We start from the raw sequence: 17,839 nt of genomic DNA on the forward strand, positions 1-17,839 counted from the left end.
CCTCCACTCGGCCCGGCGCGCTTCTTCCCGGTTGGAGCGGATGGCGAAAGGTCGAGGCGTTTGCTGTGGAAAGGCCTCCTTGCTTTTCCTTCTTTGTCAAAGCCGCCAGATTTGCATGGAGGGCCACCTTCCCAGGTGTAGTTCCTCAACCCAGTCGTCCTCGACGACGTGGCAGCATTAACTCATTTCAAAACCTTATTTTAAAGAAGCCACTTAATCTGGATAAGAAGCCTTCTAAACGCGCTTACTCAAATCTGAATCACAGTGAAAACTCCCAGCAAGGACTTGAGTCGCCTCGCATAATTATGTTTTCCAGATGGACTGGTTCATCAACGGGCTGTTTTGCCTTAAGAGTAAGAGAGGGGCGGGCTGTTCTCTCGTGAAGGCTGTTGAGGAAACGCTTAGCGATGTAGCGCCCGGGATTTGTCAACTGAGCTCAGGTGAACTCGGCTCTCATCTGTCCCGTCGGCATCCAGTACGTCAGTTAATCAGAATAGAGCTGGAAGGGACCTTGGAGGTCTTCTAGTCCAACCCCTTGCTCAAGCAGGAGACCCTGTACCATTTAAGATAGGTGGCTGTCCAGTCTATTCTTAAAAACCTCCAGTGCAACTTATGCTCCACTGGTTAATTGTCCCTTCTATCGAAGTGTCATCTGGAAGGATTGAGGAAGAGAGCTTTTCTCTGCCTTGGCATCTACAACATATTTCTCCATATTTCATATTTGCCTGGGGATCCAGCAATGGTGGTAAACTCTTACAATGGCTGTAATGAGAATGAATTCTGCTGCTGAGGGTGATTTTCTGTTTTGTTTTTTTTAAACAATGATTATGGACAGTTTTTATGTTTGTATAGTGGCTTTTAACTTTTTAAAGTGTTTTTTTTACCCCCATCCCCCCAGTTGCTTAGATGAAATGGATGGCCACGGAAATCAAATTAATAATGGTTCTCAATGAGAATTTCCCCTGATATTTGGGTATATAATGCCCACCTTTTTCCAAATGCAAAATGAAAGAGTCTTGTTATCAAATATCAGCGACACAATCTTGAGAGGCAATCAGGGATTTATATCAATACTCTGTTGACTCCAGTTCTGATTAACTATTATCACCCTACAAGAAAAATTTAACTTTTCATTTGAATTATGGGTCTCTTCTTTTTCAATCTCTCCGCTCTGTGAGGGGAGTAAGAAATAAAAACATCCCAAACTATTTCTATACACAACTTCTCCTGGATCTATCTGTTTTCTCCTCCCTCTCACAAAGCAGAGAAATTGCTGAGGAAAGGATTATATAGTGGAAACTCCGGTCACAACCATAATCCGTTCCAGGCCTTCGGTCGCAACCCAATTTGATCGTGATCGGAAGCAAGACTGACTATGTGTGCGTAGACAAAAAAAAAATAATGGTGCGGAAGGGAAAATCTCCATGGCTGTGTTTGATCGCCACCCAAAGATGTGTTCATGATCAGATGCAAAAATTTTCAATTTTTTTTGGTCGTTACCCGATTTGGTCGTGATCAGAAGCATTCGCGACCTGAGGTTCCACTATAGGAGAATATGTAGGCACGTAATGGGAAATAGACTTGCCTGTTTGCATAGCACTCCTGGCTGCCAGCCACAGTGCATTGCTTTCGATGTGTATTCCCTACTTGTGTGCCTGCTTATTCACTTGTAATTCCTTCCTCTCCAATGAATGTAAATAGAAACATTAATTTCCTTGTTAATTAGCCCAGCGCCAAGGTGAGCATTCCAAAGTCAGGGAGTGGTTAGAAGGCAAACAAAAGCTGAAAGTGTGAAACTGATTAGTCTTGTCAATGTGGAGCTGGAAAACACAGTCATGGTCAGGTGATTTCCCACTTAGCAACCTCTTTGCTTAGCCACAAAACTGCCAATCTCAACTACTGCTAAACAAGGAATACCTGTATATACTTCACATATTTTCATAGCTATCTTTCATCATCCTGATGCAAAATGAAAAGAGCGGATATTATATTTTTAGAAGGGTACATTTCCTGAAATGGATGGATACCCATAATCAACATTTTCTGAAAGCAAGTATCTGCAATTATTTCAAAGATTCTTTTTTCAATTATTTGTATCTTACCTCCATCAATATTCGGAAGCCCTAATGGGACAGAACGTTATCTTGTACAATTGGGTTCATATTGATTTAAATGGGCTTAAGAACATTTAATTCCACATAGTATCTTTTTACGTACATCATTGGTTAAGAAACAGAGGCACGGAGTTATTTATAGAATAAATCAAATCATCATCATCTCTCCAATAGTTGCAGTTACTGAAAAGACTTCTATTTTCTACTGCATTTATATAAATCTTTGGTTTCCATAAAAATAGTATCAGAAATCAGATCATTCCAGGCTCATATCAGAAAAATAAAAATGATACAAAAGAGGAAGTCAGTGTTCTTTATTCAGATGTCACATAATAACTAAAGCCTTTTAAGGCAATGTGATGAATCTGCACTTAATACTTCCATCATAGTTCGTAAAGTCGGAAATGATTCTGATACCAGTGGAAGACTCTTGTAGGAAGGTGAAATGCTGAAAATGCAAAATTGCCAAGATTAGTAGAAGTTTAGTTCATATACCTATCTGAAATAAAATTAATAGCTTGCATTGAATTACATTTTAAAAATACTTGTTTAATATTTAGATATCAACCTAGAGTTCAATGGCTGTTCAAAAGACTATTTAAGTTAATTAAAATTAATAAGAGTAACAGTGAATTTAGCCAAAATGGTTCTAAACTGGAAAATTATAAATCTAACTAATTTTTTTCTATTAATATTTTTGTGTATGTATGTGTATACTGTGTGTGCATGGGTGTGTGTGTATGGGTGTGTGTGTGTATGTATGCATGTAATTTCACATATACAAAACAGAATTCTGTTTATCTTAAGTCAGTCCATTGTTTGATTTATATTCAGTATTGAACTACCTTAATTATATTAAGAACTACTATTATATATGGTTATTTTAAAAGTAACTATATTGTGTTTATCATGACATGCATATACAGTTCATGCAGAAAGTTAAGCAGGAAATTTGTTTGGTTTGATGTGGGCAAAACAAAGTGATGATTGATAATTCTTTAAAAAAATCAAACCCCAAGGTGAGTGAAGATGAAATATTTGGTAGAAAATGCAGGGCTTCTTCTTTTCTTTCCCTTAGAATACACATATATACTATAAATCAATATTAGTATTTTTACCTTTTCAAATTCAGCCAGCCTTTTGCTACTTTATTAAAAGCTTCTGAACTAGAGGCAATCATGGCTTCAAAATCCACCAACTGGAAAACATTAAAAATGAGTTTAAAGATAGAAACATTTTAAAATAATTTCCAATTATGCCAGAATCTACACACACATTCAGAGTCATGCAAAAGGCATAAGTCATATGATTTGGAAGACCACAGAGTAGCGGTAGCATTGGACATTTTTTACCTGTTTATCTTACAAAGGCTGCCATTATAGCAATTGCAACGCAACACTGAAAATCTAAAGCTGCACAACACAATTCAGAGGAAAATATATTTTAAATTTAAATTTAAAATCCACAATTATAAATAGAATTGAACTATATTTAAATGCAGTTACATTTTAAGTTGGTCTAGTTATGTAACTTCTGTTAAATGGCCCACCGTAAAGATTATCATATAACTCAATGCTATATATATTAGAAACACCACACTGGAGACAATACCCCAGATAACAAAAAAAAAATACAACTGCATTATCTTTTGATAGCTTTCAATTGCTCTCTTAAGGAAAGAATTAAGGAGGTAGAATAAGTATACACAATATGTTACTTCCACTAAAAGCTGACTGATATAAAATATAGGGCATGATAGTGAAAAGTTGCAAATGTAAATGGATCAGGTTCCTCCTGGCCCAAGGAGAAACATGCTTCCTCAGAAATAAGTTCCATTTACATGTATTAAACGATGGTTTCATTTAATGATTTTGTTACATCTCCTTTCATTTTTCTTAGGACTATTTCTAATACAGTACCAAAGAGGCAACCTTTTCAATATTAAAAATATCCCCAAGCAGGATTCTGGATCCGTAAGGAGCATTTGGGACACAGGTGTAAGATACAGAAACAATACATATACGACTAAGAGTTATCCTTACCTAAATTTAACATAACTTATACAGAGCATACCTTTCCTTTAGGAATTTTTCCTGACACTTCCTGTCCACTTGCCATCAGTGCTCCCATGATGATTGAATAAGCCACTATACTAAAACAACAGCAACAACAGTATTCTTAATATATAGCATGAAAACCCAGCAAGGTGGCAGTGCAGAAAAATAACAGATTTCCCAGCATCATATATTTATTCTACAGCTTCTCACAAACAAAAGTAAGAGAAACAAGAATGGAGAAAAACAATTGACTAAAAACAAGCTTCTTTCTCTCTGTAAGACTGAACAGATAGAACAAAAGGAGACACAGTCATTTCTTCTACAATTCATTTTCTCACTTACAGATATCTCACTTACAAACTCCAATTGCAGATTGGCAGAATTTGACAGAATAACCATAATTAATTTGAGTCTTAACAGGCAGTGCACAAATACAGGAAAATTAATTATTTAAGGAGTTGGGGGGTTCATTTACATTACTATTTTCTTCAAATTATCACATTTGCTACTTACCAGGCTCTTAAAATTATGTACAAGTAAACATATATCCAACTGTAAGACTGCAGCCTACATAAAATTTAGTCTTTCAAAATATTAGAAATCTATTCTTTTATATTATTTATTTTATAACCTAGGGTAGAGAATGAGAACTGAAATTAAATAAGTAAAATACCAATATTTGCATAGCTTTAAAAATTGGGCAAAAAAAATAATACCATAAATATTTATGTTATTAATAAAAATAAGATAAACTTGCTTTAAATATTGTATAAGATAGTTACTAACCTGGAACCTCTGGAAAGAGGCATTAAGTTACAGAAGTAGTATAAAACAGATAAGATTAGATTGCATATGACATCTGTCTCCTAAATAAAATAAAATAAAATGTAATTATTTATTACCTTTATATTCTGCCCATCAGCGATACAATATTTTCCCCCAAAAAATTAAAGGTCAGGATGAAAATAGGCTTAGCACTACAAATCACATTCTGAGTGACAATCCATTTGGGGTCCATTTTTAAAGATATTTATGGAAAGGAACTGAAGGTTGGAAAATTTTCTGCCCATCTTGCTTAATTACTCTATTCAAATCCCCTTAAAAATCAATCACAAAATGTTTCTCCAAAGGACACTTTTGGCCTATTTTTCAGATGGGGATAATGGGAAACTTGGCTTGGTTCCTAGAAGCTTTTCAGTTTCATTTTCACACTGGAATTCTAGGGGGGTTGGAGTGGTGACAAAAATTTGGCTTTCTCTCCTTCCTGTGACTGTTTTTACATGACAGCACAAGTTTCCCTGAACTCTCCGAAAGAATGGGAAACTGAACTGAACCTCCAAGCCCTCAAAAATTGTCTACCAAATCTTACCCTAGGTTCTGCAGACAAAAGATGCGTTTTTCCTTTCATGGTTAAATCTTTATAAAGAGCATCTATTTCTGTATGATAAAGTTGTGTTCTTGCTTCTGTTGTCTGTGTCTCAACTGAAAACAAAAGGTTACCAATCCTGCAAGGTATGTGAAGAAAAGAGAGTGCTTCAAAAAAAAAAAAGTAACATCATCAAACATGTCAAGATTACTAAAGCAATAACAATATGTGACTTTGCACAATTCTTTTTTCTGACCAAAATGTCTTTAAATAATTAACCCGAACCTTGCAACACAGACACCAAAGAAAAAGAATAGTTTTATGGATTGACTTATCCATGATTTGTGATGGGTATAATCCAGAGTGGAAACAGAATTTCAGAGTTTTTGCATGTCAGGCTATCCCATGATTTATTATCATGTTCATGAGCTTATATACAAAGCTCAATTTTATGTTCTCCTTTAATAAAACAAAGTTCCAAATTTTGGAAACATGTTAAAAAGCACCTTCTGTAATTTTCTATATAAATTTACTATACTACGGTATATTACTATGCAAATTACTGTAATTTACTTTGCAAAAGCAAAATATGCATCATTTTATTTTTTAATTATTTTTTTGTTTTTAAAAAGTAACAAATACAATGAAAGAAAAAAGGAAGAGAAAATTAGTGTGTAAATAGTAAAGAAATAAATCTAGCATTTATTTTAAACAGACTTATTTGCTAATTTATTTATTATATTTCATCTTTCTAAACTACCCATCCCCTCAAAATACTTTGTATAGGATTGTGCACTTATCTCTAAAGGAGGATTTTGTTTCTTATTTATTTATTTAGCATAGGACACATCATACATGCAGTAGCAATGTATTAACATTTCACCTAGATTAGTAAAAGACAATAAAATATTAATGTTGAAAAGATCTATGTTCAAACAACAAAGTTTATACCATCTAACCATTGAAGCACATCATTTATATTTTAAAAAATCAGATATTGGACTGATATGTACCCCCAGCTTATAGCTGGTCAGTGTCTTGTGTAAATACTAACTGATGACCATGTTGCATCAGCATAACTACACTGCTATATACCAATGAACATACACTAGATAATGCAAAAAGACTCTACATCAGTGGTGGGATTCAAAATTTTTTACTACCGGTTCTGTGGGCATGGCTTGGTGGGTGTGGCAGGGAAAGGATACTGTAAAATCTCTAGTCAGGTAATATTTACTGGTTCTCTGAACTACTCAAAATTTCTGCTACCGGTTCTCCAGAACTGGTCAGAACCTGCTGAATACCACCTCTGCTCTACATGTTCCGGTGCACTAGTTTACACAATTCTCATGTATAAACGGGAAGCTGAATGGACAGTGACCTGACAATGTCAGACTGGGATAAAATGCTAAAAGTACCTGACTATAAAGTAATTAAAGTTCAGAAAATCCAGCTTTGCAGATAAAGGATAAGATATTTTAGAAACTTTGAAATCTCTCTGGTCTCTGAAACCCAGGCTTCAATTGACTGACATGCTAATTGAAATAAAGATCTGTATGTCATAACATAAAAGGAAGAATAACTTACCCGTTTCCTGTTAAAGTAACAGTAAATCCATCATATTCCTTTCCTGGATTTTTGAGGCTTGGGACTTTGGTATGGATGGTAAAACCATCTCTTGTTTTACTATTAAGCTGCTTTAAAAAATGTCAAAAAATGTTCAAAACAGATTGAATGTAAATACTAATATAAATGTAATAATGTAAACAATGTAAATTACAACAATCCCCAAAGGACAGGATTTATTTCCCTAGCTGGTGACTTCCCTAGTGCTCACTTCCTATTCCAGGAGCGATTTAAAAGAGCAGAGAGTTTCCTATGTTAGGACTATACTCATCCTATACAAGATATAGTTAATGGCAGTAAACCTCATTTAAAGACACCCTGCAAGTGACTTCTAGCAAGAGTAATTGCTACCTAGTTAGAAGAGGTAAAGAGAAAATAAAATAAATGATGTCACTCAGTTTGGGTTTCAACCCCATTTTCTGGCCATTCCTTCCATCACATGTATATATTATGTTATTAAGTTCAAACGGTTGCAGAAACAGTGGTTGCTTAGATATAGATATGTTTATTTATTAATTAATCAAATTTGCTTGCAGATCTCCTCCTATCTGACTGCTCCCCTGTAATCTGGTTCTGTAAGTGGTTTCTTTCTTCAAAGAAAATAACTGTGTTACATTTTTTTTTGGAAAAAATCACATTTGTTAAATCAAACAGCTTTATTTGTAATATACAGCAGCTATCACATTTCTTATTTGCTATAAAGCCCAAATTTTCAGATGCATGGACTTCAACTCCCAGAATTCCCTAGCCAGCAAGGAGATGAAATCCACACATCTGAAAGTTGGGCTTTATAGTAAATGAAAAATGTGATAACTACTGTATATTACATCTGAAAGTGCTGAGATTGAGAAACACTGGTATAAAGCCAAAAAAATACCAAAGGAGATAACAATAATGTATTTAAAACAGATTGTAAATATTAAGTCATGGTGCTAAGAATTGTGACATCTATGAATTCTAGAGCAGGGGTCTCCAATCTTGACAATTTTAAGACTGATGGACTTCAACTCCCAGAATTCTCCAGCCAGCATAACTTTCTGGAGAATTCTGAGAGTTGAGGTCCATCAATCTTAAAGTTGCCAAGGTTGGAGACTCCTATTCTAGAGGACCCAGGAAAAGAATGGCTTGACAATAATATCTATATGCTTCTAATTATATTTTCAATATAATCTTAGATATATATGGCAACACAACTCTCCATAACATGATTTGGAAAATATTGCCTCAAAAGGCCTTTTAAATTACAATACTTTGTAGGAAGATGAGATTCATGCAGCTTCCTTTCCTTGGCCATTAGAATACCAACCAAATTCAAAACACAGCCAATACAAGATAATATGACCATTTCATTATAACATTATGAGCAAGTTTTAATATTTAATTGCTACACTGTTACCTTTGAATGATCTAATTTCTAATATTAATAAAAATAGGTTAAAGAGAAAAATACCTTCATAATTGGAAGAAGATCTTCTACCTTATGTACCTGTTCCAATGCTTCGCGAACTTCCAATAGTTCTTTGTGATTGTTAGCACTAAAATAGATTTTAGCAAAATTTCAATTTAAAAAGATTTTAGTACAATTTTAGCTAAATATTTCATCATTAGATTCTATTTATTTATTTAGCCCGGAAACAGAATACATCATAAAATATTTCTCAGATTACCTGATTTTTATCTTTAACCCTTTTTTCTTACTTTTAATCCACAGTTTTTGAACTCCTAAATTTTTCCCCATTTTCCGCCCTGTTCTTTTATTGCTCTCTTTCTACCCCATTGTCTAAAATTCACTGAATCTTGATATTTGCATACGTGCTCTTGCAACTAAGTCTTTGATCTCTTAACAGTTTGCTTTTTCATATTTATCTCACTTTATCTAGATCAGGGTGTCAAACTCGATTTCATTGAGGGCCACATCAGGGTTGTGTTTGACCTCTGGGGCGGGTTGGCCCAAGCACTCTGCCAGCAAAACGAGTTCCTGAGCTCTATTTCCAGCTGCAACGGCCTCTTGCAACCTTCTGCCAGCAAAAATAAAGTTTGGGAGAGCCGCACACAGCTCTCCTGAGCTCCGTTTTCACTGGCAGAGGCACTGCGCGCCAGTCCCTTGCTGTTTCAGAATGGCCCTATGGGCCAGATTTAAGCTGCCCACAGGCAGATCCGCCCCGGGCCTTGAGTTTGACACCCTGATCTAGATGATAAATATACAGCCAAAATACATGTATTCATATATACACATACAGGGCATCTAGTCTTGAAATGCTTTATAAATAACAAGAATTACTATAAAATTACAAGAAAAAATTATGTACCTATGATAAACAAGGATCCTGTCTTTGATAAAATGAAGTATGTTGTCAAAATACTCTGTGTATCTCATGTTAATAAACTGCCCCCTGTAGATACAAATTTTTTTTAAAATGGATATTAAAGATAGATTAAAGAGATCCTTCATACATGAATAATTAAAAGACATGCACAATTTTTATACATGACACTGGATTATGAACTGGACTCTTGAGGATTCTTTTTCAATACCTACCAGTACTTGCTCTGAAATCTGGAGTATATGAACAATAAAATATTCCGAGCATTATAAAACTCACTTTTAATTTATTCTTAATCACCATTGTATATGAATCAAGGTTGAACAGTAATATAGTAAGAGGAAAAAATTACGAACAATTATATTATAAATTATCAAATTCATAAAATGAATGAATGTAAATTTATTCTTCATGTATATTAAATTTGTAATATGCATGCAAGTTATACATAATCATTAACAGTACTTAAGTCATAAGAGAAGTCCTTTTTGCAATGAGCTTTACTCCTAGGTAATGTATTTTAATAATGTAGAGTTTGAATTCTAAACAGTGTGAGAACAACATTAAGCTATTTAATCTCTGAACAGTTTTCAAGTTATCTTGAAAGAACCAATCCTAATAAAATCTCTTTGGTTGGGAGGTCACTATTTGGAGTTCAATCAAGATGCTTTATAGATGACTGAAAGATTACTCCCCACCCCCCCACCCCATTCCCCAACAACCCTCACAAGGTTTTTATTTATTTATTTGTTTGTTTGTTTTCTGAATGGTTACCCTATCCCATTCCCGATGATTCCGGACAATTTTATAAATTAAACTATTGTACAAAATAATCATAACAATAAAAAGAAGCAAACATTCAGGGAGCAAAAATCCTTCTGCCTGTATACTTTATAACTGGAGCCATGAGTGATCTCCCTCCATTGAAAGGTAGTGCCACTCCACTCAGAATCAAAGATATTTCCACACAGTCATGGGATGCCAGATAGGTTGTTTTTTTTGTACTGGATGGTTTACACTTACAGGACACAAAATATTGTCTGTTCTCCTTCAAACTACTCCCCAAATAAGCAAAGCTAGTGAAAGCAAATATTTCTCATTCCAGGAAAAGCAAAAAGTTTGCCAGCCTAAACCTCAGTCCAAACACCTGTAATTGACCATAGCGTGGCCTGTACTTTCCTGCACTTCTTTGGGGATGCTCCAGCATGAAATCCTGTTTTGTTTTGGAGGAGAGATGGGGACATACAGTGATGAAACTATTCTTAGTTGGTGAGGACCTTTTGAGGCATTACTCTATAGAGGCACCATTCCTATTTTAGAAGCTACTTTCAATATAGGAAAAATTACAGCCTCAGTTGGGAATAGAAAGCACTTCTGAAAGACACGAGGATTATTGATTTGACTTCAGAATAACATACATTAGTTACTGTACCCCTTGATCCTCTGGAGAAAGGAAGGAACTATTTTGTTTTACAATATATTAAATATAAAATACAGTAAAACAAAAACGTGTAAGGGCAGTTTAAAAATCCTAATGTTTATATTGTGAATTAATATATGAGCTAAATATATGATTCTGTCACAACATCTGAAGTAAACAAAATTTCATTAAAACATCATACCTGATAAGATTGATGTGATTATTAAAACCTCTAAGGCTTTGAGCTGGTATTTGGTCTAACCATAGCACTGGCTGGTCTGGATCAGCTATCCTGAAAAGACACACTATGTTAATCCCATTAAAGATTAATTATTTATATCAAGTCATATCCAATTTGACATTTTTATTGCTTCTTTCCAACTACAATATTGAGCTAGCTTCTAGAATAGGCTGCATGAGATTAAATTAGAGAGCTAAATTATATTTCAAGCCATTATAGAGTTAATCAACAGCTGATCATGACTGTTTGGGGACATAAAACAACTCGAAATCATGAATGGAACCCAAATGTATCATCTAGTTCCTTTCCATTGCCCCTCAATGATTTCTTTTTATGAGGATTTACCTTGACTTCCACACTAGAAAGTGGAAAAAAAATATATAAATCAAGCTTTGTGTGCGAATAGAACTGGGAACTAAATAAATCCTAAAAAGGCCAACATACTCAGCAAAGAAAAGCAGCAGCTGAGGGGGAATTCAATTGGTTCAACTGAGTGCATTCATAAGCATAAACTTGTTATATATTGCTAAAACAGTATTATCCTATAAGAATAACCTTACTGGAGCCAACTGTAGTTTATTTTAGCACAAATTAAGTGTTCCATTGTGGCAACTAGTTATCTCTGGGAAGCTCACAATTATGAGGGCATTACTTCTCTATCTCTATTTCCCTGGGACTGATTTTCAGAAGCCCAGTGCTTCTAGCTTTAGAATAATTTGGTAAACCTCTACATTTAACATCTCAATGTCCTTTCATTTGTCTCTTTTCTGATTTTTTCCTCATTTGTTTGAGATGCACCAACCAGGACTAATGAAATAGAAACTCCCCAGAGATCAGGTAAGGTAATTTCCTCAGTCTACTGTGTCTTTACTTTTACAAAACTTAGGACTGCTTAGCTAGAGTTTTTGATGGTGACAATCAGCAAAATCCACGAGTATCAATTTAATATATTTTCAGACTGTAGAAACTGTTTGGAGGGGCACTTTGCAAAACATCTCTATTATCTCTCAAAAGTTTGGCAAGGCCCATTTCTGGTCTTCTAGGAATGTCTGTGCATTACACTGAAGATGTTTCCCTTGTAACTGCCACTCCATTTCACCACAGCACCTTTCCAAATAGTTTGCACAGTCCTAATCAATGTTCTCCTTTATTACCGTCTCCATTTCACAGCAATGTCGAACATATCTCTCCATTGCATCAGCTTGGTTTTTCCATTCATCCGCACCTTTGAGTTTACCCAAGTTCGCTGTACAGCTTGCATTACTTCTAGCACCGCTAGCCCCATTGCTGAAGAACAAACAAAGTAGGCATAAGTTCAGCCCACTCACATTTATTCTCTTCGTATACTGAATTGCACCATTTGTTTGAATCTCAGGCCTGCTGTGTTCAGTGAGGTTAACATCCAGCTCAGATTGCAATTTAAGAGAAACAATGAAATACATGATAGCTGGTGTTGGATATCACTGGACATAGCTGCCTCGATAGATTTGATACATAGAAATGACAGCTTGTAAAATACTTGAATATTTTTGCATAATCTCTGAATGAACCGCACTACAAGTTGGAAGGAAGTATGTTTTATGGGTCTATATTTTAAAATAGACAACTGTGATCATAGCAAGAGAAATGATATTCAGATTATATTTTCCTAGCTTACCTCTATGCATTCTCTTGTTTGGGAGAAATCCAACAGTCTCATATTGCATTAATGAACCCAAATGATTAGCCACACATATCATCTCTTGCACTGAGGACTTATAGTTTTCAAATTTGTGAAGCTGCACATCTCTAAAATTATAACAGAGTTTATATGAAATATCAAGAGGATTTCTATGAAGTCATAAACAGATAGTAAATATTAGGACTTAACCATATTAGAAACAAGGTGCAAGAACCACTGACTGTCACCAAAGTAGAAGATTTTATGGCAATGTTCTTATTTATGAACATAGAAGGTCGTATCTACACTGAACAACCACTCTTTCCGCAAACATCTGAACTTACGAGTGGTATTTGCAACTAGTTTTCATACTTATGATGGTTGCAAAGACCCCCGGTCATGCATGAAACCATCAACTAGTCATTAAGTGACTGGCTTGCCATTATGACATTGCACATGATTGCCATTTGCAACCTGCTAGCTTCTGAAAAGCAAAGTCAATGGGAAAACCAGCAGGAAGTAGCAAATGGCAACCACACGATGTTGCACTTTAATGACATCAGAGAATTTGCTTAACCACAGCAACTGGAAGTGCTAGAACTGCTGCTGCTAAGCAATGCGGTCATGTGACATTGTGCTTTATGATCCTATAACAATTTTGTAATGGAAATTCCAGTCCCAATTCCAGTCATTAAGTGAGGACTGCCTGTATATTAATAATTGTCTAACTAGACAGTTTAGTACTGTTATCTGGGATTGTTTCTTTACCTACAAGATCTTATTTCGTCCTGCAGACTAAAGGTGCTTCAACAGCCACACATTCTTCCAACAAGCTTGCAAAGCTCTCAATTTTCAAGTGCCATGTTGCTGCCAATAGATAAGAAGCTGCTTGAAAAACAATTTCACAAGTTCTGAAAGAAGGCCAGCTTGTTTTCTGTGACAGTTTCATCAACAGGTTATAGACCAAAGATGTGTGTGTGTGTATTCTAATATAGAGATATTTGATCTTAATTTCAACAATACTAATTCAGGGATAAAACAAATATAAATGCAAATCTTGCATGTGGACAAAGTAAGTATACCCTTACATATCACTACTTCAAATATCTAAAATTATAATCAAGTGAATCAGATCAGATGCAAATCATTAGAAAAATCTGTGAAGAGCTGTCTCATTTACACTTCAGACATTTAGCCTGATTTGCCCTTTGTTGCTGAAGTGTGGGGTATCACCATGCTTAGATCAAGGTCTTCGGAAAGAAGGTTGTAAATGCATAGTCTGGGAAGGGATTAGAAAGATGGCCAAACAACTGGACATTTATCATCCTACTATCTAGAAAATTTCATTTGCAAGGAGAAATTATTTCAAACAACCACCAATCTGTCAGGTCATCGCAGCAAGTTCAGCCTGTGAGCAGAAGGAAAGATGCTGAAAGAAGTCTCTAAGTACCCTAGAATTTCATTATGTAATCCTATGGATAAATCTTGCCACTACTGATGTTAAAGTATTTTAAGTCTACCATTAGAAAGAAGTTGCACAAATTAGTTCTACATGGGAGGTGTGCCAAGAAGAAATCTTTGCTGCCCAGAAACAACACCAAGACAAGACTGAAGTTTGCTCATGAACACTTATGCTAAGACCAGGACTTCCGGAATAATACACTGTGGACAGAAAGGCAAAGTTATTTAGCCACCGTACAAAAAACATGTTTGGTGAAAACAACAGATAGCATTTCACCAGAAAAACTACTAATTGTAAAACATGGTAGTGGAAATGATATAGTTTGGAGCTGCTTTGCTCCATCATAGAATCCACTATGAATCCTATATTGTAGCAGAAGATGCTAGAGGATAATGTGAGACCATCTGTCAGAAATTGAAGCTTAATTCAAAGTGGACCTTGCAACATGACAAATGTTTTAAGCATTCCAGCAAATTCACCAAGAATGGGGGGGTGGGGGGGGAAAATGATCGGTTCTGGAATGGTCAAAATTAACCTAACCTGGGGTTTCGGTTTGTCGGCCGCGAGCGGTAGGGATTCGCAAGCTGCGCGATCCCTGCCGCGCTAGCCGTTTGGGGCTCCGACCGGACGGGTGCGGAGCAAGGCTGCCCTGCAGGGGTAGCTGAAGGTAAGGGGATCCGGAGGAAGGGTCTGGGGTGTTGCAGCCCCTCCTGGCCGGCAGAACCCCCTTTTACCAGGACGGTGCAGCGGCGGTCCGCAATGGCCGCCACAAAGAAGTCGACAGCCGGGCAAGTATGCGCAGGAGGAAGAAGAGAAAGTTATTGAAAGTGAAAGTTCTTCTTGGTCGACCCAGGGCTTTGAGATTTATCTAATTTAATTCCTGGAAAAGATGGTTTTTTGATGATTTTTTCCACAAGAGAAAAAAAAAGCGGCTATTTTGAGGTGCTGAAAGGAAAGTTTACTCTCCCTCCCGACGGAATTAAGCCGGAAGGGAGAGGATAAAGAAAATATATAAATTTGGATCTTGTTGGAGGAGATGCCTTGAAGATTTGAGGACAGAAATATAATTTTAATAAGGCTTTAAAATATAGATTTGGACTCTTTTTTTTATTTGTTTGATACCACCCTGGAAGAGGAAGGGGAATTTTGGCTTGCTTGGATTTATTGAGGATTGTGGATTTTGGGATTGTTTTACCTTTCTCTCGGAATATTTGGTTGGTGTAAGAAGAAAGAGGAATAAAGAAAAGAAAAGATTTATTTATAATGGCTTTCCTTTTTGAAGACCTGAGGGATGAATATGAGCAAACAAAAGCAGCCTGCAAAGATGGCATGGAAAAAGCTTTTCTATTTCTAGAAATGGCGCTGGTCAATTATCAACAGACAATGGAACAGATGGAAACAGAAGAAGAACAACAAGGAAGAGACGAAGACGCCATCTTCATTGAATCCCAAAACTTATCTAAGGAAGAAGGAAGGAAGAGAGCAAGGAAAATGAAGGACTTAAGATCTAAAAAAACATTTGAGAAAGAGAAAAATATGATGCAAAGTAAATATAATGATAGCAAACAAGAGAAAAAGGGAACACAACAGAGAAGGGATCCCAGCAAGGCAGAGGTTAGAAGAAGAAGGGGGGTAGGAAGATTTGGTGGGGGAAGAAAGAAAGGGAAAGGCGGAGAAAAGCCTCAAAGCTTTAAAATTGGATGGGAGAAGAGGGATTTTTTTTAGAGACAAAGGATGAAATATAAACTTCTGTAAGAAAGATTCTGCTAGGTACAGAAGATGGTATTGTAACATTTATATTTGAAATAGTAAATTAGAATGGTTTAGAATGGTTTAAGATTTAATAAGAAATTAAAATGTTGAAGTTTTTAATAATGATTGATTTTTAAAATGTAATAAAATATTGAAGGAAAGGAGGATACAATGTATTTAAACATTTTTGGTGGATAGAATGTACCAAGCAGAACCAAATTGGGTATTTGTTATGTTGAATGTTAATTTTACTAACTTAGGGGGAGGATAGAAAGGCATCATACTCTGATTAGTGATTTCAGGAGAAATTCTTTTTATTATAAGAAGAGATAGAGGGATAATGAATGGGCAAAAGATACAAATTTAATGATTTAATTAAGATGGATTAAATAAGATAGAATTGTGAAGAGTGATATGCGCTGCCCATGCAAAGAGAGGTAACTGGGGCCAAGGTACTTTACTAAAAGATTTTTTTATGTTTGTTTGTGTTTGTTTGTGTTTTATGAGAATATTGGGGAAATTTTTGTAGAAAGACAGGGAAAGATTTAATATGTAATGATTTGTTTGTTGTTGAAACTTTTAATAAAACTTGTTTTTAAAAAAAAAAAAAAATTAATCTAACCTAAATCCAAGATGCTACGGGTGATTTGCCATCTATACAAGAAACCCCTCAAACATCATCACACAGCTTAGAAAATCCCTCCCAGTCAATGCCAGACTGTAGACCATTGTTTCTCAACCTTGGCAGCTTCAAGATGTTTAGACATCAACTCTCAGAAACATTGCTGTAGACAGTTATAAGAAATGCCAATTGGAGGTTGTTTTTGCCAAAGGGGGAAATTCCAGGCATCAAGACTAAGAGTGTACTCATTTTTCCACAGAAGGAAATGCCATATCTGTTAATTATTTGCTCAATAAATGATTGCAAAATCAATTTTTCATAGTTTTATGTTTGGAATCTCTAAAGTTATTGACCAGATTTATTTTGAAAACAAGAAATAGCAGCTACTATTGCTTTTGTAAAATTGTATTAAATTGAGCAAGACTGAAAAAGAACATTTCAAATTCTTCCTAGATTTTACATGAAACAGAAAACCATGACATTCTACAAGTTTTTAAAAGCATGCATAAAGATATATGCCAGTTGTTCTAGATTATACATTTAAACATTTCCAGCACAGCCTGGTAAGAAAATAGCACTTTAGTCACTCACTTTATATTTGGTTGTAGACCTGGCTGTTCTTCATAGTCTTCTATCAAAAAGGAAGATTTTTGACCCAGTGATCTTTAAACTTTCCAGGAAGATCTGCATCTATGTTGTATTCTGCAACTGGAATATCAAGATGTGCATGGAGATAGCGAGAATATTCTGTGGAGAAAATGAGACACATTTTTTTCTAATAGATCCTCCAAAAGATCTCCATGTAAAATTCAGCTGATGTATCCCCCTACGTACCCTCTCCCGCCAAAATAAAGGCAATATGGTTCATTTTATTAATATTTTATGCTATATTTGGATATTTCCCCAAACAATACACTAGGACTGATATTTTTCAAAGTGGCGAGACAGTTTTATACAGTTGGCAAGCAAACAACTTGTGTTCAAAATGTGCTTCTACATCCAAATTTTTTAACTGATGTCTTAGCTTCTTTTCATCTATATGTTAATAATTTCAATTGTCTTAAATTGTTTTATTTGCTTTGGGGTTTTGTCACTCGCTCAGTCTTTGAAGTAAAAAAGTTGAATAGTTACAGTAATACTAATTTCTAAGTAAAACATCCCCCAAAAGGAGAAAATATTAGAAAAATGGCCAGGA

The 17,839-nt window shown here is 35.4% G+C and overlaps 1 protein-coding gene across 5 annotated transcripts in view; it reads right to left on the bottom strand.

Moving 5' to 3' along the window:
• Positions 1–2,413: 2,413 nt before the first annotated feature.
• Positions 2,414–17,839, bottom strand: part of TTC13 (tetratricopeptide repeat domain 13) — a 35,540-nt gene continuing 20,114 nt past the window's right edge. For 2 of the 5 annotated variants that reach the window (XM_026669474.2, XM_087968047.1), the window contains exons 13-23: positions 12,806–12,936; positions 12,303–12,435; positions 11,110–11,199; positions 9,473–9,556; positions 8,614–8,698; positions 7,125–7,231; positions 5,541–5,676; positions 4,958–5,037; positions 4,188–4,266; positions 3,233–3,312; positions 2,414–2,562 (exon numbers count right to left, since the gene is read on the bottom strand). In XM_026669474.2, coding sequence (XP_026525259.2) covers positions 2,451–2,562; positions 3,233–3,312; positions 4,188–4,266; positions 4,958–5,037; positions 5,541–5,676; positions 7,125–7,231; positions 8,614–8,698; positions 9,473–9,556; positions 11,110–11,199; positions 12,303–12,435; positions 12,806–12,936 — 1,117 coding nt within the window. In that variant the 3' untranslated portion in view covers positions 2,414–2,450. Of the gene's footprint in view, positions 2,563–3,232; positions 3,313–4,187; positions 4,267–4,957; positions 5,038–5,540; positions 5,677–7,124; positions 7,235–8,613; positions 8,699–9,472; positions 9,557–11,109; positions 11,200–12,302; positions 12,436–12,805; positions 12,937–17,839 lie in introns of all 5 variants that reach the window. The other 3 variants (XM_026669473.2, XM_087968043.1, XR_015750073.1) reach the window with 2 other exon arrangements.

The sequence above is a fragment of the Notechis scutatus genome, chromosome 1, assembly GCF_049901735.1.
Source record: "Notechis scutatus isolate UNSWTSFEM ecotype Mainland chromosome 1, rNotScu1.2, whole genome shotgun sequence".
NCBI lineage: Eukaryota > Metazoa > Chordata > Lepidosauria > Squamata > Elapidae > Notechis > Notechis scutatus.